Consider the following 24,762-nt stretch of genomic DNA (forward strand, 5'->3'; position numbering starts at 1 on the left):
TACTAGATGATAAAATACAAAGTTAAATTCACTGAATGAATATTGCTACAGATATGTGGAAATAAGACCTTCCAAGTAACATCTTTTGGACGGTAAATCAAATCAGATTCAATATTCTGCATTACAAAATATGATTATAATATCATTAATGGATTATCTGTTATACAGAAGAAAGTAAAATCGCAATGAACCTAATTAAGCGATAATCGAAGAATGGACAGACTGTTTTTTTTATTATTATTTGCTCGCGGCATTGGAGTGAATTCGAATTCAAATTAATATATTTTACATCCTAGTAAATCAAATTAATGTTTTACCCCCCCCCCCCCCATCCTCAATCATTTTCAATCGTCTTTCTAGTTACATATTGGCTGAGATGACTAGACTTGATGGTATATCTATTGGGGTATAAGTTTACCCCCTTCCCCTCTGCAGCTATCTTCACTGTGACAGACACTTCAGATCGTCTTTCTGGTTTTGTATTGGCTTGGATGATAGGATTTTTTTAAATAATTTAAAATATAGGTTTTCCTGTCCAATTTCATCAGAGTTGCAATTAAATTAATGAAAGGACGTTCAAATTCGAAACATTTCGTCCACCCTCTGCACACATAGTTCATTTTCATTCATTTAGTATTCAATTCCGTTCTATATCATTCCTTTGAATTTTGTAGAAATTCAATTTAGAGAGAAATTCGTTCAAATTAATGGCCCTAAGGTGTCATTTAATTTCGCGACGACGAGCTGATCGTTTAATTTCGCCTAAAACACCATTTTCAATTTCATTTATCGGCACACGTAATTGCACTTTAAACTTCCAAATTCAGATAACATGTTTCTGTATTCAGTTTTTTTCAAACTTTACCCTTTTTATTTTTTGCGGATCTTTTCAGTTAGAATCATTTTATTCCATTGTTTGATAAAGACGTAATTCATGTAACACTTAAAGGATATGGTTGTAAACGCTTATTCTTTTAGTGATTGATGAGTTGGTGCAGGGGCGGATCCAGGATTTCCCCAAAGGGGGCACATTTTCTGGAGGAATATGACGAGCAAAAAAAGAAGGTTTTTAACCAAAGAATAAGGGTAATTGTGCCTCTCAAAGGGGGGGCACGAGTTGGCTGTGCCCCCCCCCCCTGGATCCGCCAATGAGTGGGTGGATGACCTAGTATGCCAATGGTATAGGTATTTTTTCTTCATCATCTCGTTCTTTTTTATTTCACATAATTGTATATAATTTTAATCGTTTTGGGGAAGGGATGGGTATCATGGTATTGACCACAGTCTATAGTTATGAAAGTGGAACAAAAACGAGTTGTTGTTCTGATGATGGTCCGTCAGATGTAAAATTCAGTAAAATTTTTAACATCCAATTTAGGAGTAAAACCCATTTCCATAATTATACAAAAGAAGTAAATAAACAACAACAACGAAAAACACTGTCCATATCCTGTAAGTGATTGCATATTAATGATTTTGAATTCCTACGTTCGCAAGGAAGGTACCGGTGCGAATTTGAAAACACTACTCAGCTATTTTAATTTGATCGTTCTTTATAAATGTTTAATCTTTATAAATGTTTAAATGAGATAACTATGAAATCGCGTGCCATTAGAATTAAATTAAATCAAGTATTTGGCTATTTAAATGCTGATCTCATAGGTCATTCAAATTAGTTGCAAATTGAATTATTACATCATTAAATCGGTTGAAATTTTGACGAAATTGGACGGGAAAACCTATATTTACATTAATTTGATGCAAGATAAAAGGGGAATTTATATATAAAATGCCTTCTTCAAGGGCATAGGCAGGAATCGAACCCCGAACTTTCACCGTGTAGTCGGAAACCTTACAACTCAGCCAGGACACCTCACTGGCTGTTCAGAGGTGCAAGCTTACCCCCCCCCCCCCCCCCGATCCAGTTATCTTCACTGTGATAACACTGGTGGTCGTCTTGCTGGTTTCATATTGGCTGGGATTACAGGAATCGAGGGTTCCTCCAGGGGTGCAAGCTTACCCTCCTTTGCAAACCCGTCGTACACTTCCCTGTGAAATAAATCGAAAAATATATAGAGAAATGCATGTTAAGTTTATGCGTGGCGAATATGTCATTCATTTTCAGTTTCGTTAAAATGGTATGCCAGGGCCCATTCTATCAAAGAGATGAAGTTCATCCATACAAACTAGTAATATATCTTTATGAGTTGATCCAATCATTCACAATTATGGAAAGCTAACAACGCCAACATCTAGAATGTGTATTTCCATTTATACTCATGCATACATCATTATCATCACAAGAGTGCTTATTTCCTGTATGAATAATCAAATTATTGTTGAGTTGACTGGATCAATCACAACTCTTTGTACGAGGGGTTAAGGTCAGAGTAAATGAGCGAACATGGCTCATTTTTATTTATCTATTCATTTATTTATTTATTCTTTTGCTTGTTATTCATTCATTTATTCATTTATTTATATATTTATTTATTCATTCATTCATTTATTCGGTATAAAACATAAATACATGATACAAAGGTCGAAGGACCAAAATGAACACGTTTACCAAAAATACAACATAATAGTAAATAAAATAACAACCAAAGCCTCTAATGATTTCCGTGTGCAGACTCCTCGATTTGCCTTTTGTTAACCAACTTTAATTTGGGTTAACATACGATATCGTAGCGGTTCTCGAAACTTCGCTCTAACAATAAAAAAATCGACGCAAAAGAATTAAGAATAGGAATAGATTCACGCCAAACCAAACAATTGAAAGAGAAGGTGTTCTGTTATTTTGCAGCTACTTTTCTTATTTATATTTTAAATGGAAGATCATGGGAAAATCAGTTAATACGAAGTAGAAGCTATGACATGTAGGAAGCGAAGTGATCCAGCTGTTTCCTTTAGCATTTTTTGAATAGAAATCTAATGTAGGATTTGAAGAAGTATGTTCTACCTTCCAAATATTTGTGCAACTAAGAGAAGTTGTCAGGGAGAATTACGAGAATATCTTATCTTTACTTACGCGAGTTTGACAGCCATGGAGTCGAATGTATCAGGTACAATAGCGCCAGCTTGTGACAGGGCCTTGTTCTTGGCAACTGCACTCTCTTTCTCGCTCTCCGTTCCTCCCCCGGTATGGCCGAAATAAGCAGGCTGGATAGAGGAAATAAGACAAATTTCTTTAAGAATATAGCAATGCTTAACATTGGGTGATGATCTCATTACTCATTGATTTATTATTTTTTCCTTCTTCATTTTATTCGTATCTTGTTGTTCTTAAAGGGGCATCATCTCCTCCTCCTTCTTTCTTTCTTTCTGTCTTTCTTTCTATCTTTCTTTCTTCTTTTTTCTTCTTCTTCTTCTCCTTCTCTTTCTTCTTCTTCTTCTACGTTTCTTTCTCTGTTTCTTTATTCATTTATTTCTTCTTTTTTTCTTCTTCTTTTTCTTTTTTCATTCTATTTCTTTCTTTCTCCCCCTCCTCACTCATTTGCTTCTTTCAGAGCACCGTTGTAATCTGGTTATCATTAAATCAAATCATCGAGTGGCATTTAAGATTTACCAGCTACTACTACACGATGAAGTGCCAACAGTTCCGTAAAGTGCAATAAAGCATTAAAATCAATAACATACGTCGTAACTTCTTATTTTCTGATGTTAAAAAGGAAAACAAACTTTAACATCAGATTAAGATAAATTTTTTCAGAACATTTACCTCTTGTTTGTATAGATCTGTGCATGTACCAATGCAGAAAGCTATCACAGGTTTGGTGATAGTTCCTTCCTTTATAGCTTTACATACTTCATATTCCTCTGTTCCTCCTACCTGTGAATAGTGAGAGTGACAAAATAATTTATCGTTTTAAATCTTCAAAATTAAATGTCCATGTTGGGTGTATTGTCCGATTACCAGGATTACCAGTAAATCTCACTCTAATATTACTGCTTTTCCCATTTTTGTATTTATATTGATCTAGTTTTCAAATTAATTTTTGATTTTTTCCCTAAAATATGATTCTATGATTGCAGTATAACGAATTCATAATAATATATTTATCACTTGATCCTCAATTCAATTCAATTTCTGCTATCATAAGTTAATTGTAATTATTAATGAATCCAAATTATTCTATTCATTCTTAGCAAATATCAATGAATTTATGTCAATTGTTATTATACTATTTTAATCAAACTTTGTGATTTCTATTTCTCAATATTTGCGCTTGATAATTATTCAACGTTATGTATTTCATTTTCAATGTTTGATGTCAATAATATATAAATGCTTTACAGTTCGGCTTGGCCGCCACGATGTGTGATATTTTTTATCGAAAAAGCTATTGATCTGTATATCTATCTATTTACTTTGTCTTTACTTCATCATTATAAATAGGTACAACTGTTGTAGATTAAACCTTAAAATGCTACTACCTAACCCTACCTTTGTCCTTATATAACTACCATGAAAACCGTTAATTGATTTTGATTGGCTCCTATACCATGGTAACTGAGTCATGTCACCATGGTGGTTATGAACGCTTTTATATTCTTAAATGAAACGTCGAGGAGGCGTCTTCGTAATGTCACAAGTCGTTGCAGGGAATCCGATACGTTTTTGAGGCGTACATAGATAACCGTCGCACAGAAAAAAATAAAGAATAAATATTGTAGTATTACTGAACAAACCTCTCCGATGATAATGAAGCACTTGACAGCCGGTTTGTTGTGAAGAAATCGTATATGATCCATGATCCCTGAACCGGTATACCTTTTTTAAATTAAGAATAATAATAATAATGATAATAAAAGGAGAAACAGATAGTTTGATCAACTGGCGTATATCCTTGGTCGTACTGCCAAAAGAGACGACGATGAAATATCATGTTACTTTTTAAAACATTTGATCAAAATCTATCACAAAATTATGTCCATTTTAAAAAACGGTTTTGCTCGTTCGCTTTGCTCACCCGCGGCTATTTTTTTAAACCCATACACTACATCATGACCCCTCAAACGTATTAGCTCATTTCCTTACTACAACTTTGAACAGATTTAGTATACTCAAGTAGCTTGCTGATTCCTTACCAGCATGACATTGTATAATTCAATATTTTGATCATGTACTCTGACAGTAATATACTCACGATAAGGATAGAAAATAATTTACTTTGACAAAGGAACAGAGTAGGCTTTTCGGATTTTATGATTTCGTACTTCGTATAAAGAATGGCAATAGATCCTTATCAAACTTAACTGAGATTGATATATCAAAATAATGAATAGATTAGGCTTTTACATCGATGTTGATTTGAGATTAATTTATATGATTATATATCGCAACTAATATTTGCAGGACAAGCCCTATTCTGAATTCCGATAACAATCTGATCCGTAGTATCAAGTGATTTCAATTCAATAAGATAGGTAATACATGGGATCAGCTCTTTTACATTCTTCATTCATCCCTTTAAGTTTTTTCCTCTGTTTTCCTTTTTTATCACCCCCCCCCCATTTTTATCCCTTAGAAATCATAGAGGGGGGGTTACCCCTGCCCCATACAGTCCCGCCCCGATCAAACAAATCAGCATGACTTAAAATGAAAGATAATTACCTCCCACCGCCTAGTGATATACCCATGTAGATTCCATCTGAGTTTCTTGCTATGGACACACACAGCTCGGTGGACAGACCCCCAGACCGTGACAGATACACCACACTACCCTGTCGGTATAACTTCAGCTCGACCAAATCGGGTAAGGGACCGCCGATATCGCCGAATAGATTACACCGGAACGATCCGGGTTTGAGGATGTTAACTTGGAGACCGTGTTTCAACTGTGCAGGTTTGGAAAATACATTGAAAATGATGATTTATTTAGAAGTGAAAGGTTAATCATTACTAACAATTTGTAAGATTACAATGAGCACTATATACATCATTATCATCACTAATATCCCCACCAACAGAACACCATCATCATCAATAACAACATCAACTAAACTCATGCAATGGCATGTGTCACTTCCAACTGCGAATTATTTTTTTTTATATAAATGTATGTTCGAAATGTGAAGCTAATATTGAATCAAATGAAATACGTCAGCAAATTGCAACCATCGTCATCACCATCATCAAAACCGTGCACCACCATCAAAATCAAAATGACCATCCCCATAACCATCATCATCATTGTCATCATCAACACCAATTTCATCATTCGAAGTTTCGAACCCACCATCATCATCTTACCAATACCATCACCCTAAAGTTATCATCATCATCACCACCACCACTACCACCCTACTACCATCATCACTAGCACAGTCACTATCATCACCACCGCCATCGTTTTCACTGTCACCACTTTCAACATCAACTCCTTACAACCACAATTATAACCATCATCACTTTTGTTATCATCATTACCTTCATCATTATCTGTTGTGGGCGTTTATCATCGTTTTCGATTCATCCATCATGTTTTACCAGTCACTGCCATGACTTCCACCATAATTAATCCCCTACCATGCCTACGACTATATCACTCAGTAATCAATAAAGAAAAGTTGCTTAATAAGCCTTCCAAAGTTTCATACCGTAGATGGTCCTATCATGAGGACTTGTTTCTTGTTGGCGAGGCCGATGAGCTCCCTAGTTTGACGTTCGCTGATGTGACCTACCATCATCATGATGCAACGAACCTATTATAAAGAAAAGAGAAAAACATCATCAAAATGCGACGTCCAGAATGGCTTAATAAGGAGAAAGGGGCACTCCAATATGCAGGTATGTCAGGGCAAGGGACACATGCCCGGCTTTAGCGCTCCTCTATTTCTAGAAGTAGAGTGAAAATGGAATTATAAGAATATGATTCAAAGAATTAATAAATATGGAATGTATTCTGTTATATTTGTTGCTCCATCTCAATAAAAAATAAAAATCGGCGAATGGCCACCCTCCTGAATTAACTAGTGTTAAATCCCCATGCAGATTTCGTATAGGCAATAAAAAGATTCTTACTTGGGGCTGGCTGACTGCATGAAGTGCGCATGCGTAACCTGCTGGACCAATTGCCTGATTGAGGACTACTGTGACGTCACTGTGATTGTTAATAGCTTCAGATAGGTTTCCATACACTGATATAAAAACAAAGAAACAATAGAAAAGAGTTTGTCAAATGAAAAAATATGGAAGTTATAAAGTGGAATATACTTGCCAAGATGGTGAGATATATCATCCATATAATGTCAACTAATATCCTTATTACGTCGACATGGCGAGTCGACCTATATAAATTGTTTCAAATTAGATAACGATAACGTAACCTGACCTGACGACATATAACTTTTATAATATATACACTCGGAAAGATAATGTATCTCGGAATGTCGACATGCAGTTTTTTAAAGTCGACTTGGCAAGATAAATTATTTCAGAATCTCTGACACTTCAAAGCTTCTATAGGGAAGAAATATTGAAAGAAGATAAACATCACATATTACAAAATAAAGCATGGTTGTTCACTATAGGGATTCTTTCCCTTATTTGAATGAATCGAAAATGAACTTCAAATAGAATATGAGCAAGACAGATTTCTAGGCAATGTCAGGTTTACACATAAAGAAACCCTGATATATAACATGTATAATCACTTCAATACTGATAAACCTATTTCTTACCAGGTGTTCTGCACAAAAATATGAAACAATCTGTACATTACATGTTTATGAGGACACGAATTATTATCTTATGCATAGTTTATTACCTACATATACCATAAACAAAATGTATTCTCTGTCATCCCAAACACAAATTTCAACAATATATACAAGTGCCAACTTTACTATTTTCATCAGTTATGTTATCGAGTTAGTATCTTTAAAAAAAAAACAAGTGCACATCTAGTTACCACTAATTCATACAGCATTTTAATTTTGTGGAAATAAATGAAATGAAAATGAAATTTCCATTTATTTGAAAGCAGGATAAAAGAGCATTGTAGATTAAATGCCTTGCTCACGGGCATAGGTACCGCGGCCGGGGATCGAACCCCGGACTTTTATGTTATAGAGTTAGTAGGCCTATCGTTCGTCTTACCTGGTATCGATATATTGTCTTCCCCCCATGGATAGCTTTCTTCGCCATTTTCGCTGAAAAAGGGGGGAAAATCGGTATTAGAAATTAGTGCATACGGACATCAACTTTAATTTTTTTTTTTATCAGTCATTGTTGTCGTCATGCCTGGAAGGCGTGGCAAATTTGAAAATGCGGAGAGCAAATTATTTTCTTATAGTCTTAATGTTAAATGGCTAATTATCAAAATAAAGAGCGGTGGAGGCGTTCATTTTCGACGACTGGATATGCTGGATACCTTGCTTATACAAATTATCTTACTATGAAAATGGGTTTATTTTTCGTGTATGCCCTGAAAAAACTATATAATATATATAAACTATATAAATAAACAACATTGCTATATTATACATATAAAATAGTTAATGGTATAGCCTTAACTGAAATGCAATTTCCATGTTGCTTCGTTTATTGTTCAAGGTTTGCAAATAAACAAACCTTTAATTTTAAATAGTAATTAAATGAAACAATTATAGAGGGTATGCAGAATACATCTTGTCAGATGTGTGGGTATCACGATCAGTGTACAGAAAAATGAAAGAAAATTGGGGAATGACCTTGATGGATATTTTAAGAAAAATGAAAAAAAAGGTTCGTTCTTGTTGAAAAGATTTACTATTTTGATGTAATACAATCCTAGCCCCCCCCCCCCCTTCATCCCCACCCCTATACAATCCTACCTGTTTGGTCGAACAATGGCGGCAATTGATGGATGGCTCCGGGAACAGACGAAATCAAATCCGATAATATTTTGTATAGCGATCGGAAACATACCGATAGCGATAGCCTACATACAAAGAATAGAAAAGGTATATCATGAGTAAATACAACAGCCTTGAAGGGACATATAAAGATACATAACCATGCAAATCTATCGATTAATCAACAAAATGATATAGAAATCAATAAAATGTCTTAACCGGGGTCTTACCATCCTGGGTTTTTTTTAAGTCGCCTGTTTTATATATGCTGCTACTTTTTCGAGAACAAATCTCTTTACTTTTGTAACTTTATTTACAATTTTTTTTCAAAGATATTATTGACCCAATTCAGAAATGTGAACTGAAACGATATTCAAAATGAATTGTGCAAAATTTCCGCGTTATTGTACGGCCAATTTCCGTTCACATTCGAAAAACGAAAATAACATCAAATTGAAGTCCGAAATGTTGGCAGTTGATTGTTTGAAGCTCTCTTTGCAGTGAGCCCTTTTCATTTTTTTAAACGGAGCCAAAACCATTCTTTATAATGTCGTTTATTTGAAAGTGAGAAAACAATGTTCTATTTTTAAAAAAAAATGTTTACCCTTGTAGTCGGAGTAAAGATGTCGTCTGGTGAGAGATTTATGACGTCATTGTTATTTTCCCCTCGGGTGATGACGTCATTAAATTCATTCTTACTGGTCCTCAAACTTGTCTGTTCTTGATTCTGGGGGGGGGTGGTAACAATGAAAAGATATAAACGAATAATACAATAATGCCATGAAAGATGACATCCAGCGTCGAATGCATTGTTACCATGGTTACCCAATTCTATTCAGATTGGATTTCATGATAGAATTAATAAATTTTTAATTCAATTTAATTTCAATTTCATAACTAGAACCATATAGTTCATACTGATTCTTCTTTACGCACAATCATGTTAGAAATATTGAAATTATTAAAAACACATACAAAACTCAGTGATCTGAATAATTCCGATTCGATACTAATTCCAATGATCATAATTAATCTGTATACATATCCCTTTTTTCGTGTATAGCTAAACGTAATAAAATATTGTAAATTTTTGGCTTAATACAGAGTTTAGACAATAACGATGCTATAAATTGTCATTCGACCTCCCCCCCCCCCCCCGCCCCGCAACTCCACTCGGGAAAAAGCGAAGAATATAGTGACATAATGAACTATAATATGAATTAGCGCAAGTATCACTTTTTTCTCACTCGCATATCTCTATCATGTGACCATATACAGGAAACATTTTTACTACAAAATAATCCTATTCAATTTTTCAAATTTAGAATAATATAGGGTCCTAATCATGACCATTATACCGTACCCGGTAGATTCGTGGGTGATTGACATTCCGTGGTATCGATTCCTTGCCAAGAGCATATCGAATTATATTAGCAATCGGCACTTCGCCTCCAAACACATGCACAGGAATACCTAAAAATGAATGAATGAATAATTTTTGCATTAACTGATCCGCGACCTGGGAACAGTAACTAGTTTACAATTCAAGAGCGAATATCGTAAGTATTCCGAAATATATTTTCATCGGCATACCAAAACAAATTCCGCTATTTGCTGGTATTTGATGAAGGGTGGTATATTTGGTGAGCATAATCTTGTATTGATGATGTCCAAATGTTTTGTTTTCCTTAATTTTGAATGATTTTAATGATTCCTCTATACCACCCCTTCACGGCTAATGATTCATATCACCAGCAGAAGCGCAATGAGGCGAATAATATTGAGGGGCCAGATATGGTGTATAAGAGAAAAAAAATGCGAGCGAGCATATAATATTCAGAAAGTGATGTAATATTCAATCCTTAATCATTTTCTCCTTTATTTTGTGTAGTGGAACTTTTGGTCCGTGTCTCAAAGCCCCCCCCCCCCCCGTCTGTACGCCCGTGCGATATAGACTGTTCTTTTTACAGCTTTTCTTTATATTTTGATAGAAATTTTCTTATCCATGATTGATGTCTACTCAAGACATGTTTAATAAATTTTTTGCAATAGTTAAAAAGGATAAAACATAAAAAAAACTTTTATCTTCCAGCCAGTGGCGTACCTAGGATTTTGCACAGGGGGGGGGGCAAAACCGTCCGCCAAAATATTTGACAAGGAAAAAAAAGGTCTTCAACTACAAAAAAGGATCTTATACCAGCAAAAAAAAGGTCTTCAACTACAAAAAAGGATCTTATACCAGCAAAAAAAAGGTCTTCAGACTTCAAACTCGTCAGGGGGGTAATAAAGTTATTTACGCTCGTCAGGGTGGGGGGCAAAAAAGGTGTTTCATGCTCGTCAGGGGGGCAGGGATACGTCCTTTGCATGGGTTGTCACCAGACTCCCCCCCCCCCCCCGCGTAGGTACCCTAGCGCATCCAGCTTATATTAATGAAAGGTACAAATAAAAGTGAATTAATACCGAAATTGGCCAAAGAAGGAGGCAGCTTTTCATTTTCAGGACCCACGATGCCGACAGTAGTTCTGATATAAAGAGATACTCTATGATCTATCAATCTTTCTTTATATTCTTCCAGTGCTTTCATCATTCCCTGTAAACATCAATAAAACAAATTTGCATTAGATAGGCCTGAACCAATTTTAGTCAGTGGCGTAACAAATAAAAATCACTTTAATATAATAATAATAATAACTTAAACTTGTATAGCGCTTTTCATGAAATCATATCAAAGCGCTTTACAATGTAGAACATACAAAATATACAAATTAGAAATCATTAAAGTAAGAGAGAGAAAAAAAAATCAAGGACACTGTAAATGGGGCGATGTTGAATATGCTTTCTTCATGAGGTACGTTTTTAAATTTGATCGAAATGAAGTGATATTTGAGATGCAACAAAGGGAAACTGGAAGAGTTCCAACTTGAACGGTTGGTCATAACATGGCGCAAGGTGAAAAAACAGCGAGTGGCTTTTTTAAAACTGAAAAACCTGTTGAGCAGTTGATCTGACTGATTAAATAAATGATATTATATTTCACCTTTTTCATTTCATTTTGTTTTCTGTTCTCCTCTTTCGCTCATTTGTTTTAATCTCTAAATGGACTGACGAATAATATCGATGTCCCGATGTACTCCTAACATAGCCACAATTCCAATCCCAGATCTTACTTCCATGAGATCAAAAGAAGAAATCGACTTTGTCCTTTTTTAATTATTCTTATGATTGAAATAAATCAAATTAATTGATCGGTCAAACAAATTCATTTCCCTAAACAAAATGTGGAATGATGTTCGGAATGTAGAAGCATGGTGAAGCAATAGAGTACCATTTATTTTGCGACACATTATTTCCATGACAATACTCTATAACATTAACATGATTAATAGTGTTGAATGACTTTATTGCTTTCCCTCCGTGCACAAATACCACGCCTGGCCCCATTTTATTGGCTAAACGTGTTGTGACGGTACTAATACGAGTACTTTTGATACGGTCACGAGTACTTTTCCATCCGGGTGTTTTTCAGCTAACATCAAATCGAGTACCATTTTTTTTATTATTTTGCGACACATTATTTTTAATGACAACACTCTTATAGCATCGATAGTGTTGAAGGACTTTATTGCTTTCCCTCTGTGTACACATACCACGCCTGGCCCCATCTTATTGGCTAAAAGTGTTGTGACGTCAATTGCCTGACTACCGGTGACGAGTACTTTTCCATCCGGGTGTTTCTCAGCTAGCATCAAATCGAGCACTGTCTTGGTGAAGCCGTACATTTGTGTTGGATTCAGTGGACCAGAGAACTGAGCATAGCAGCCTATTTCATGAGAGCATTCATCTACCATTGCAGTATCTCTACATTCACCAAAACAAATAAAAGAATATTTAAAAACATGATTTCAAGGCAATTAGAAGTCCCGCTGCTACTGCTGCAAAAAGGCCCGCCATCTGGCTCTCTCTGTCTGTCTGTTTCTCGCTATCTATCAATGTATATAATTGTAATGTATCAGTGGCGTAATAAAAGTGAGCTAAAAATGTTGAGGGGTCAAAAGTTATGGTGTATCGGAAAAGTTTATAAAAACATGCGTGTAACCGAAAGCGAGCAAGCACAAATGTCAAATTTTTCATTTTAAAATTTCATTTTAAAATACCAGTATAATTTTTTACTTAATATTCAGAAAATAATTATATAATTCACCCTTCTGTTTTTCATTTTCTCTGTTTCTTTTTTTTTCTTGGTCGTGAAAAATTTTAGGGGTATTGCCCCCCCCCCCATCTGTTCGCCACTGGTATCTATGCTACTCGATGTCTTTTTGTCTCGCATGCATGATGCATGTAATTTCCGAATTATGTTAACCCACAGATGTATAATTGGTGGTATTCTAACTTTTGATACTAAACCTGCATTATTGGGTCATAATGTGGGCGTGTACCATTAAATCAAGACAAAGAAAAATCTTAGTTTGAAATGAAGCACTTACCCAAGCAATAAAGAAATTCCACCCCCGCTGATAGCAGACCAGATCCTTGCCTTTCGATTCAAAACAGTCAGCTTCACATTTGCCGGGGTTCCTTTCTCAAGCTCACAGACAAATCGCTCCTACAAATAAAGTAATACTGAATTTTGACGTGCCTCAGGGACGAGTATTATAACCTCTCTTCTTTTGCTTATGACGATGATTACTTATATCAAGCAACTGTCATTTAATGAAAAAATAATGCTCGCTTTGGGTACACCTGTATTGTGAAAATCCATATACTTTATTAGTAATATCTTTTCGACACAAACCAGAAGAGACCGTTTCAAAGTATTCTACATTAGTAGCATTACGCTATATCACATATCAATTAAACATTGTTTCATTACCCGATAAAATGCCGTAGTCATGAAAAGTTTACGATCATTTCAGAGGTCACAAAAACATACAGGAAACAAAAGTCATAAAGAGTAGTCACGGTAAACATTTACCTCTTCGCTTGGCAATCTCCCAAAAGGAAGCGGAAACTCCACCCTCCCCCACTTGTCCTTACACATTGGTGTGGCCTTGGTGTCTAACGTCGCGGCCAGATCTAGAGGGTACACTCTGTCGAGGGCAACTACAGTAACGGATGATAATAATGACAGTGGAGGTCAGATTTGAAACGTAAGCGTGCACAAGGGAAAATAACTCGTAACATTTATTGTAAGAAGAAGAAATTGTGATAATTCGTTTGAAGAAAGATATGGGAAGTAAATCATATGACATCTTGCAAGACATCACAGAAAATGACTCACCTAAGGGATTAATTTCTAGAAGAGTGAAATGCATGTCTTGGTACATCTTCAGGAGATCGACAACGAATCTCGCAACAATACTGCATAAAAAAAGAAAGATAAAATTAGATTTGGCAAGATAGGGGCATGATTATAATTACATTGATACGGAGTGAATGTGAGATGACAGAAATCATTCGATGGCGGCGAAAAGATATTCAGGGGCGTATCCTGGATTTATCATGGGTGGGGCCCATTAATTTCTGCCAAGCAAAAAAAAAGGTCAATGGTCACAATATCATTTGCAAAAAATAACAAGCAAAAAAAAAAGTCATTATGATGTCAGAGGCCACCACCATTACCCCCGCATGATTAAAAAAACGGACCCCCCCCCCCCAACATTAGAAAGATGTATTTTCTTCCTTCTGACATTTATTTATCCATTCGCAAAATATGTTTCTGCAGTAAACATTATATTTTTAGAAAGAGGTGTATATTTTCCCAAAAAAAAGTATGATGAAGTGCAACTTTTGAGGATTCATTTGACACAATATCAAACAGGTCAATTTTATGTAGGTTCAAGCTATGGGGTTTCTTCGATCAACAGTATAAGAAATTGATAAGATTTTAAGAAGGGGGCAGGGAGGGATGGACATCGACAAGGTCAACGAGCAGTATGTATACATCATAGATAGTCTTATACCATATGGAATAAACACAATTGGTCTATATAATTGTCGTTTGGTCTGCACTACATGTACTGGTCTAATCAGGGGCGGATCCAGGATTTTCAAAAAGGGGACACACAGGGTCTAATACCCACTTTAGGAGAATTCCCATTTAGTCTAATTTCCATTTGCTCATCTTTCACTTCGTATACTTATTTAAAGAATGAAGATTTGTTCCATATACAGTCCACCTAATCATATAAATAAAGTGTTGTTACAGACTATGTAGCCAAACTGGAAATTAGACAAAATTTTGAATGGGCTCAATGGCAATTCGAGCAAAGTGTTGTAGACAACATATTGCATACGATCTAGAACTAGACCATGGGGCGATCGGGGAACCAAGTTTAGATCATTTGACAAGTTACTCGGTTAACTGGCTTGTTTATAAGAGGCAGTCTCACTATAGGGCCAGGCCTATTGAAATGAAATTAACCTCGTCCCATGCAATTTAACAAAAGCAATAAAGCAAATACGCTTACCTTTTCTTCTGAGTTGGGATATTTGTCAAAAGTTCATCCTTCACAATATCTTCACTTAAACCTTCTTTTAGTCCGACTTTCAGTCTTAGAGCCTGGATCAATCATCGAGCATGACAGGAAAGAATTGTAATATTAATTGTAATTAGATATTTGAAAGGAAACTTAAATGTTATGTAATAGGAAATGTAAAACAAAACAAAACTAAAAGTATCGATATAATGAAATGGGAAATGTTTAAAAAATGTAACTGTAATGTAAAAGGAATTGTGAAATTATTTCGTTGATTTAAAGAATACCAATCGAAGTAGGGGGACAGGAATAAGGACTTTAAAAAAGATATTCGATTTCCTAAATGCTACCATCGCTAAAGCTAATTCACACCAGCAATAGAAAATTCACATTATTTAATTATTATTGTTTATTATTATTATCATCATTATCATCATTATTATTATTATTATTAATTATTATTATTATTAGTATTATTATTATTATTATTATTATTATTATTATTATTATTATTATTATTATTATTATTATTATTATTATTATTATTATTATTATTATTATTATTATTATTATTATTGTTATTATTATTATTATTATTATTATTTATATTATTATTATTATCATTATTATTATTATTATTATTATTTTATTATTATTATGAATTATTATTGTTATATTATTATCAGCAGTATTGTTATATCGAGTGTGGCCACATTGCCCATCGCAGTAGGTTCATATTGTGTGTACTTCTTTGGTGTAGGAAGGAGACGTGTTGAGGTGGTTCTGATTTACTGATATGATACTGTACATACTGTGACACACTGTGAAATATCATGTGTCCACACCCTGAAACACAGAACCAACTTTACTGTCTGCACTAGCTGCACTGTGGTTTCCTCATGTTCGTGATGGAACTGTGATCTACTGTTTTAAATGCTTGAATTAAACAGTGTGTAACATGGGTTTAAAACTGAAGGTGAATCATCTGCGGAGTCAAATCTGACTCGGAATGGTGCCAATTTGGGGTCAACCTTATTCCGGGTCAAAGTTGCTCGGATTCCGAATTATTCTGACTAGGAATGATGCGGCATCGATTAAAATATAATTAATTTTCGAGTCAAAGTAACTCAGGAAAGAGCAACTTATTCAACTTTGACCCGAAGCAGAATTGAGTCGATCAGCTGGCGCCATTCCAAGTCAAATTGACTCCGCATTTGATAACAGTGCAGTAATTCCTCACTCGAGATAAGTTTCAAAACGCTTACCTTTTCTTCGACATCGCCGACATCGACGCCGCCGAGATGATGGAACAAGACTACATCACCATCCAGCTCAGAGTAAATAGACAGATAATATTCGTCTGTAGAGGGGTCGTGTTTCACAAAAGGTTCGATGATGAATTGACGAAGACGACCGTTTACGCCATCCACCTTTGATGAATAGGGCAAAATTTACATTTTTAATTTTCTAATTAAAAAAACTGTATTTAACTGTAAATTTTGTTGGTTTTGTAAAAAAAAAAATAGGAATCGTGCTATTTCCGTTGTGTTTTTTTATTACACCTGTTTTAATTAATATTTATGCTGCATTTGATAGCGATTAACATGATTTTATAAGAGATGCATACACACACATCATTAAACCCTTAAAGGAATTGTCCGGGCTGAAAATATGTATCTTAATACATAGAGTAGAATTCACTGAGCAAAATGCTGAAAGTTTCATCAAAATCGGATAACAAATAATAAAGTTATTGAAGTTTAAAGTTCAGCAATATTTTGTGAAAACAGTCGTCATGAATATTCATTAGGTAGGCTGATGATGTCACATCTCCACTTTCTGTTTTCTTATGTTATTACATAAAATCATAATTTTGTTATTATTTCATACTTGTGTGAATTATGTCTCCCTTATAATGAAATAAGTTGCAGCAATAAATATCTAATGCACTAAATCAGTTGTCAATCCAATTTTCTAGTTTTTGGAGGAAAAAAATTGAATAAATTTAATTTCATATAATAAAATACAAAAGAATAAGTGGAGATGTGACATCATCAGCCAACCTAATAAATATTCATGACAACTGTTTTTTTACAAAATATTGCTAAACTTTAAAATTCAATAACTTTGTTATTTGTTATGCGATTTTGATGAAATTTTCGGCATTTTGCTCAGTGAATTTTACATTATTTATTAAAATATACATTCTTTTAGCCCGGACCATCCCTTTTATTGAAACACCTGTATCACCTTTTGGGGATGTCATTCATGTCAATCACGTCATTGCACATTTTTGTTACTTATTTTCACAAAAAATGCTCATTTGCACCTCAAATGGTGCAACTTTTAACCTTTTAGGATGCATTGTACTCAACGTTCAGGTGGCTTGTCAATCTAAGCACTGCAAATATGAACTACAATGAGTGCACTACAATTTTATCAACTGAAGTGCTTGAAAGATCACGTAAGCTCCGCTCCCAAAGGCTTATGTCGAAAGGGTGGGTGCTGTCGCGTTAGGGTGCGTCAACGCGAACGCGAAGATTCGTCCAAAGCCCCCCCCCCCCCCGGTTTGACCCGATTATTATTATTATACAAACAACACGCACGTATTATTATTATTATTATACACACAACACGCACACATACACAACAGATACATCTCACAAAATATACTGAGGCAGGGTCTCAAGTGTTAAATATAGTAAGGTAGGGTCTGAAGAGTTAAACGTTGTGAATGCTGACCCGACATCTATTTTGGCCTTGCCCTTCCAGGACACATCTGCCGTAAGTTTTATAATTCGGGGGACACCAAATATCTCCAGGTATACGAATGTTTTCCTTTGTAATAAATACACACCTGCAAAGTATAAAATTGAAGGTAAGTTACTTTTTTTATTTGAAAGAACCTTGAAATCAGTCATAAATTTTACATGTATCAATATTACACCATAAAACATTTCCACCGAAAAATCCTCATGCAGCATGCCGTCATTGTTTTTTTTTTACCTTAAAAAGAATGTTTGTGCCATATGATGATTTATGTTCCTATGCAAATTTCACATATCACTCGTCTTTTTTGTTAGTTCAGCTTTCTTATTAATATTTGTATTTATTTATTCATTATTATTAAACACACCCTTTCGTCCAAACCGGGGGGGGGCTTTGGACGAAAGGGCGCGTTCCAGTGAACGCGACGCGACGTGGCGCTCCCAACGCACCCTTTCGGCCAAACCGGGGGGCTTTGGACGAATCTTCGCGTTCGCGTTGACGCACCCTAACGCGACAGCACCCACCCTTTCGAAATAAGCCGCTCCCAAAAGATGTTTTAGAGGTCAAGCCTTTCACACGCAAAACTCGTACCATAATTTGAATGAAACTCAACTAGAATTCAACTAGGAAGTAGAATTTGAATTGGTGATTGTAGTTTGGTTTCACACGTGCTAAATATTTGTCATTATTAGCCTTATTTTTCACTAAAATCATCATTCAAATTACGATTGTATTTTTCCGTGTAAAAGAGCGGCTAGACTTCTTTGTAAAAGAATGCGTCTACGTGTTAATATACCAGGGGGGTGTTTCACAAAGATTTAAGTATGACTTAGGTCGCACTTAAATGACAATGACAAAGACAATGACAATGACATTTATTCCCATGTCACCCATAGAGTGGGTATTGGAGAAACAATCATATAAAATATCATACAAAATCTTAAATAGTATTTCATCAAGTAATTTACATCTCATTTAGAGTACATTTAGAAAAAAAAAATAAAAATGATACAAATTTTAGCATTAAAAATAATTTTATGATTACATTTAAAATATTACCTTGAAGCTTCAAAAATATAATAATCAAAGTTTACATATGATTAAAAAAAAGATAAATCATATAGTAACGACATTATCGCATCGTTGGATATTAAACCACAGCCTTAAAAAAAGCTCAAAATTTTATATTTCGAGCGTGTCAGAGTTTAGAGAATTTGATAATAAGGCCTACAGATGAGATAATGGATAAATTAAAGATTAAAAACCCAGGTAATTAACATTATAATTAGCATAAACATTTGTTTAATATAAGGCAAGTAATGGCATCAGCATATGATTGGCTGTTATACCACTTTTCAATTACAGCTCAAAATATTGAATTTAGAGCATAACTTATTTAGAAACGAAGCATAATTTTCTTGCAAATTTTAACAAGGTTGGAACGGATTTCTGGTTTTTCACAGCTAAATAGCTGATTCATTTTGAGTGTATTCGGTCTATCAGTGTAATATGTTTTAAGATGAAACTTTCTTTCTTTAGCAAAAAAAGGACAAACGAATATATAGTGAAATTCATCACCAATTGATTGAAGGTTGCATAATGTACAAAGCCTCATGTTTCTTTGACGGTTTTCATATCTTCCTGAGGTAATAGGAAGTCGATGATTTCCACAACGAAATCTACAAAAAGTGATTCTATCTTTTTTATTCATATTAATGAGGTAACTTTCTAGACGAAGATTTTCTTTGAATATTCTGTAGTTAATACACTGAGAGTTTTCGTTTATGAACGTTAACCAATTTTGAAACTGTGAGTCCTTTACTCGTAGATCTACAGCTTGCTTTACCCAATTTCTGCTCGAGGAATCAGAAATGTCAAATAAATTCGTCATACCCAATCTATCAAGAGTTTGCTTTATCTTTGTTAACCAGCTTGTCTGATATACCTTGATCAGAAAGTATTGCAACGCGCAATCTTATTTATCAATACGCAGTAGTGCGCGTCCTCTTGGCATAATTTGACCAATGCTGTCATGCCTTTTATACTGCGCGCAACTAGACATTTAATTTTTGTGAAACACCCCCAGAATACATTGAAGGATCCGGGGGGGGCAAAGCCGGCCCGTGCACTCCCCCCCTGTGAAGCACAATTAAAATTTGTAATTTTAAAATGCCGTTGAAACTGGAGTTGCCCCCCCCCCCCTTCAAAGTGAAGACTTTTTTTTTGCTTGTCAAATATTTTCGTGGACGAAATACCATTGATTTTTGGTTAAAAACCTTCCTTTCAGTTTGCTCCTCATTTTTTTTCCTCGGGAAAATGTGCATCCCCCCCCCCCCACCTTGGAAGATCCTGGATCCGCCACTGCCAAGATATTTCTTTATTCACCAGACGGTATCAGTGGTAAATAAAAGAAAGATACGGGCACCTAGACAGGATTCGATTATGCACGCAAGGACCCTTCAATATATTAAAAGCGTGATGAAAGCTTCTGTTTAACAGGTATGTTTATCTAAATATATAAAGGTATTCCCAGGCAAACTAATTTACGAGTTGGCTTTAAAAAGAATATGATCCCTTACTTTTTTAAACAGACATTTAACATATTTAAGCATACTCTTAACCTCAAAAACTGACATTGCAAATTACCGTTTAGTTTAAGCATTAGGTCTCAACCCAGTTTTTTTTTTAACAAATTTTCGGCATTACTCCTATTTGTTTAAGATCAGTATGCTCGATCTGTAATGAAAATCATAAGATCAGCATGCTCGATCTGTAATGAAAATCATAAGATCAGTATGCTCGATCTGTATTGAAAATCATAAGATCATATTTATTATTTTACATTACAGATCGAGCATACTGATCTTAAACAAATAGGAGTAATGCCGAAAATTTGTTAACAAATTATAATTTCCTCCTAAAAAAGCCTCTTAATTTACTAACCACTTTTTTTTGCAAAGGAACCAGAAAGTACTGAAAATTCCATTAAAAATGGAACAGAAATAATAAAATTGTGGCAGTTTTAGGTTGTGCTAAGTGGCAAGCACAATGAAAAATACAAACAAGTGGATGAAATATAGATAATCCATTATTTGACATTAAAATATCTAATATTTCAATTTTGACGACTGTGAACTGTGAGCATAAATCCTGACTTTCTACATTACCTGCAATTCTTCTTCCATTTTGTCTGCAATCCATTGCCTGGCCGTTGCTATGTCAGTGTTGATCTTGAGCAAACCAAGCTTACCGCGTCGTTTCAATCCTTGATCCGGTTTCACAACGAGTCGCTGAAAATGATAGAAGATTAACGATTGATTACAGACGAGGTAAAGAGATTACCTCCAAAAGGGTGTCCATTGCCCCTGCTTCCTACATCACCCTATTGTACCGTAGGCCCTATAGTTATTTAGTTCAAATATTCCCAAGATGTGAAGAACAGCTCTTGAAAATATTCCTTACTCGATCGATACACTCACTCTCGATTGAATTATAACAATATTATTTATTGAAATGCCTGGAGAGGGAAACACAGATCTTTTTCTTTAATGACAGTATATCTCTATCTTGTGAAGCGCAAATCTGGTAGAAAAAAATATTTTTTCGCTCGGTCGACACGCTCTTTCGCATAATAATCTAACATTATTTTTTTTACTAGGGTGCATGACGCGCGTTGGAATTACAGACACCTACATATTCAGAGCAACTTAGTCAGAACAATCTCCCAGTCTCCCACGCTGCCCATAACAGGCCTTTTACCTTGTATTAGCTGACCAGTGTCAACAATTTTCAAGCCTCCAGAAACACCCCCCCCCCAAAAAAAAAAAAGTAGAAATAAGTATAAAAAATGATAAATTTTCAAGTTTCAAATTAATTTTCATTGATTTCAAATCCAAACATAAACATGATAAAGGGTTACAATCAAAATGAAATGCACATTTTTTTTTTACAAATTATCGAACATAAGTTACAATGATAAATTAACATTTCTAACAATGAAAAGATAGAGTAATAAATTAAACGAAACCAATAAATGTATAGATAAATAAACACTTTTAGTCTAGAAGCGAGCCTGACCATCTTGAGATTTATGATTTAGGCCTATATAATAATTAATACAAAAGATAAAACAACTTACTTCAGATCGTAGCCACTCGTTAGATGCGACTACGTTATCCCAGTCCGTATTTCCATCAACCTTTATACATTTTAGTTCGCCAACGTGTTCCGACAAAGTATTCGACAAAAGTCTCTTTCCATATTCTTCTGTGATTACCTTCGAAGTCATTATCTTTTTGGTTCGTTTGACAGTTGAGTTGTTATTTTATTCTGATGGAAAGTATGACTCGGGAGAAAAAAAAATCGAGTACTTTCTGTGGCGGGAGCAGACATCGACTTTCATCAACAATCGATTTATCTTAAATGAAAGAGCAGAAGGAAAATCCAATGGTCTTTTATTACAATACCAGCAAAATTGAATTGCTTATGAATACGAAACAGAACAATACCCTGCATTATTATAATACCTAGAAATACGATGCATGGCGTCTAATATAACTCAATTCAACACAAACGGAACCCACTACCGTCGAAATTTCTAATTGTCACTTTATAAGATGGAAAGTGGGCAGAGTCAGCTTAAGAGACTTATCTACCCCCCCCCCCCCAATTTTTTTAGACAACCAGGGGAGGGCTTTTCTCGAAAGGGTGGGTTGAGGGAAGGAAATCAAATTAACGCACCCTTTTGAGAAAAACGGGGGTGGGGGGTGCTTTCGCGAAAGGCTGTTCTGAAAAGTTTCCTCTACCACTTATTTATTGGTGTGTCTGTGTATGTTTGTGTGTATCTCTAGAATAATGAACTTCATGAATTTTTACAATTTATTCGAAATCATATACAAAAATACAAACTCCCCTCTCATTTCCTACCAATATCAGATGATCTTTGTAGGTAATTTGCATGGTGGAGTTTATGACGTGGAGAAGGTTTACAGTTCCCATATCGTATTGGTTCAAAACACTACCCAACACAGCTTTTCGTGAAACATCCCCCATATGTCTCGAAAGGGTGCATTAATTTGACCCCCCCCCCCCATCCTCACTTCATCACAAGTCCCTACCTTGGCACTCTTTCGATCCTTTTGTTTATTGAGAATCCTTCAACATTTCCACCTGAATTCCCTACAATACACTTCTATAAATTGCGCAGATTTATACTTTATCATAGTAAAGCTTTAATGGAATCTTTATTTAGTAATACATATAATAAGCCAGTTCGTAGTTCCTTTCTGCGCATGATCAAAAGATTCTACGCATGATCAGAAGAAGGTAATTTGTACTAAAATGACATGGTGCTTTAAAATCTAATGAGATAAGCACCAACTTTGATGTCTTGATTATTCATATATTCTTTTGAATTGTCGTTTTCATTTATATCCACAAAAAACAACAATGCTTCCACGAACGACTGGTATTTCACAGTTTGCAAAGTACATTGTGCAACATGCTAAGATAAGCATTCAAAGTAGGAATGCAACAAATGCCTTCATTAAGTGTTCATTTGTGTGCTATTCTAGTCACCTGCTCTATTCAATTTCTTCATCCTGCTATGTAAGGCAAGCTTACGTAATATCTTGCTTTGAAATCTGCCTATCATGATGAAAGAAATGAAAAATTGTCTATGAAGTAACTACGAACTGGTCTATTATCTTGTCATTTAATGAAAATTGGATGGAATATTCATGGTAACCATAATAAAGAAAATCATCATTATCCAAACCATTCTGAGGTAGGCATAATCCCTCTGTTTATGGATGGTATACCAGCAAATATCAGAGGAGCCTGATCTCAATCCTCCGAATGAATGACATTAAAACAATATAGAATGAACACCTCTGAACTCAAGGGCGTAAATCCACGGGATGGTATATGTACAATCACCCCCCCCCCCCCACTTTTTTCCAAAACCATGTACAAAAACGCAAAAATCACCATATGATTGTGATTTTTTTGCATGGTCAGCCGCCCCCCCCCCCCACTTTTAACACCGTTCCGCGGCCCCTGTTTATCCCTAACTTTAGCTTATTGCATAGGTTATTATCGGCTGCATCATGAGAGTATGGTTATAATACGTCCATTTATGAATTGTATGATACCAATGACGGATAAATATGCTTTTAACTTTGATAAAAGAAAAAACAATCAAAATATCCTTTGAATACATTGGCGTGTATGTTCCGGGGTCATAATGTGTCGAATCCTACTGTGGAAGCAGGGAATAATTTGTACAAAAATATGGGCATACCCTATACTTCAGGTTACGTTCAAGATGAGTGGCTGATGACATTGACTAATCAAATCAAGGACTGGTAACTTATAATGGCTAAATTAATGAAACACAGAAACAAGTTCGGATAGCAACATTTCCCAAACACTTTTTAATCTCATCCATTCATAGAAACTTCACAGCAAAAACTGTGTTGTTAACCGGTGTACATAGAGGACCACACCAGTTATTTTACACCGGTGTTAAATTTGTGGTGTTAGTTTTACACCTATAGGTGTTATTACAACACCTTTTGTTGTTACATTTAAACTTTTTGGTGTTATGTTTAATCTCTAGGGTGTAATTTTAACACCTCAGGGTGTGGTCCTCTATTAACACCCATTGGTGTCAGTT

At 35.1% G+C, this 24,762-nt stretch overlaps 1 protein-coding gene across 1 annotated transcript; it reads right to left on the reverse strand.

The window, feature by feature from the left end:
• Nucleotides 1-1,715: 1,715 nt before the first annotated feature.
• LOC121428901 (ATP-citrate synthase-like) lies at nt 1,716-22,530 on the reverse strand. Its single transcript, XM_041625782.1, has 20 exons — nt 22,225-22,530; nt 21,254-21,376; nt 16,583-16,747; nt 15,309-15,400; nt 14,120-14,199; nt 13,814-13,941; nt 13,326-13,444; nt 12,489-12,699; nt 11,302-11,431; nt 10,205-10,314; nt 9,446-9,568; nt 8,821-8,927; nt 8,105-8,157; nt 7,028-7,143; nt 6,604-6,708; nt 5,618-5,841; nt 4,693-4,774; nt 3,722-3,832; nt 3,032-3,162; nt 1,716-2,049 (listed from the first exon to the last, which is right to left on the reverse strand). Exons 1-20 carry the CDS (start codon nt 22,372-22,374, stop codon nt 1,932-1,934), a joined length of 2,478 nt encoding a protein of 825 aa, XP_041481716.1. The 5' UTR covers nt 22,375-22,530; the 3' UTR covers nt 1,716-1,931.
• Nucleotides 22,531-24,762: the final 2,232 nt, after the last annotated feature.

This window comes from Lytechinus variegatus, chromosome 15 (assembly GCF_018143015.1).
Source record: "Lytechinus variegatus isolate NC3 chromosome 15, Lvar_3.0, whole genome shotgun sequence".
Taxonomy (NCBI): Eukaryota; Metazoa; Echinodermata; class Echinoidea; order Temnopleuroida; family Toxopneustidae; genus Lytechinus; species Lytechinus variegatus.

Coding starts and splice junctions, on each gene's coding strand:
- LOC121428901 (XM_041625782.1), bottom strand. CDS start 22,374: ATGACTTCGAAGGTAATCACAGAAGAATATGGAAAGAGACTTTTGTCG. Junction 15,401..16,582: donor TCGGCGATGTCGAAGAAAAG/GTAAGCGTTTTG, acceptor TGATTGATCCAG/GCTCTAAGACTGAAAGTCGG. Junction 4,775..5,617: donor ATATCACTAGGCGGTGGGAG/GTAATTATCTTT, acceptor AATTTAAAAAAG/GTATACCGGTTCAGGGATCA.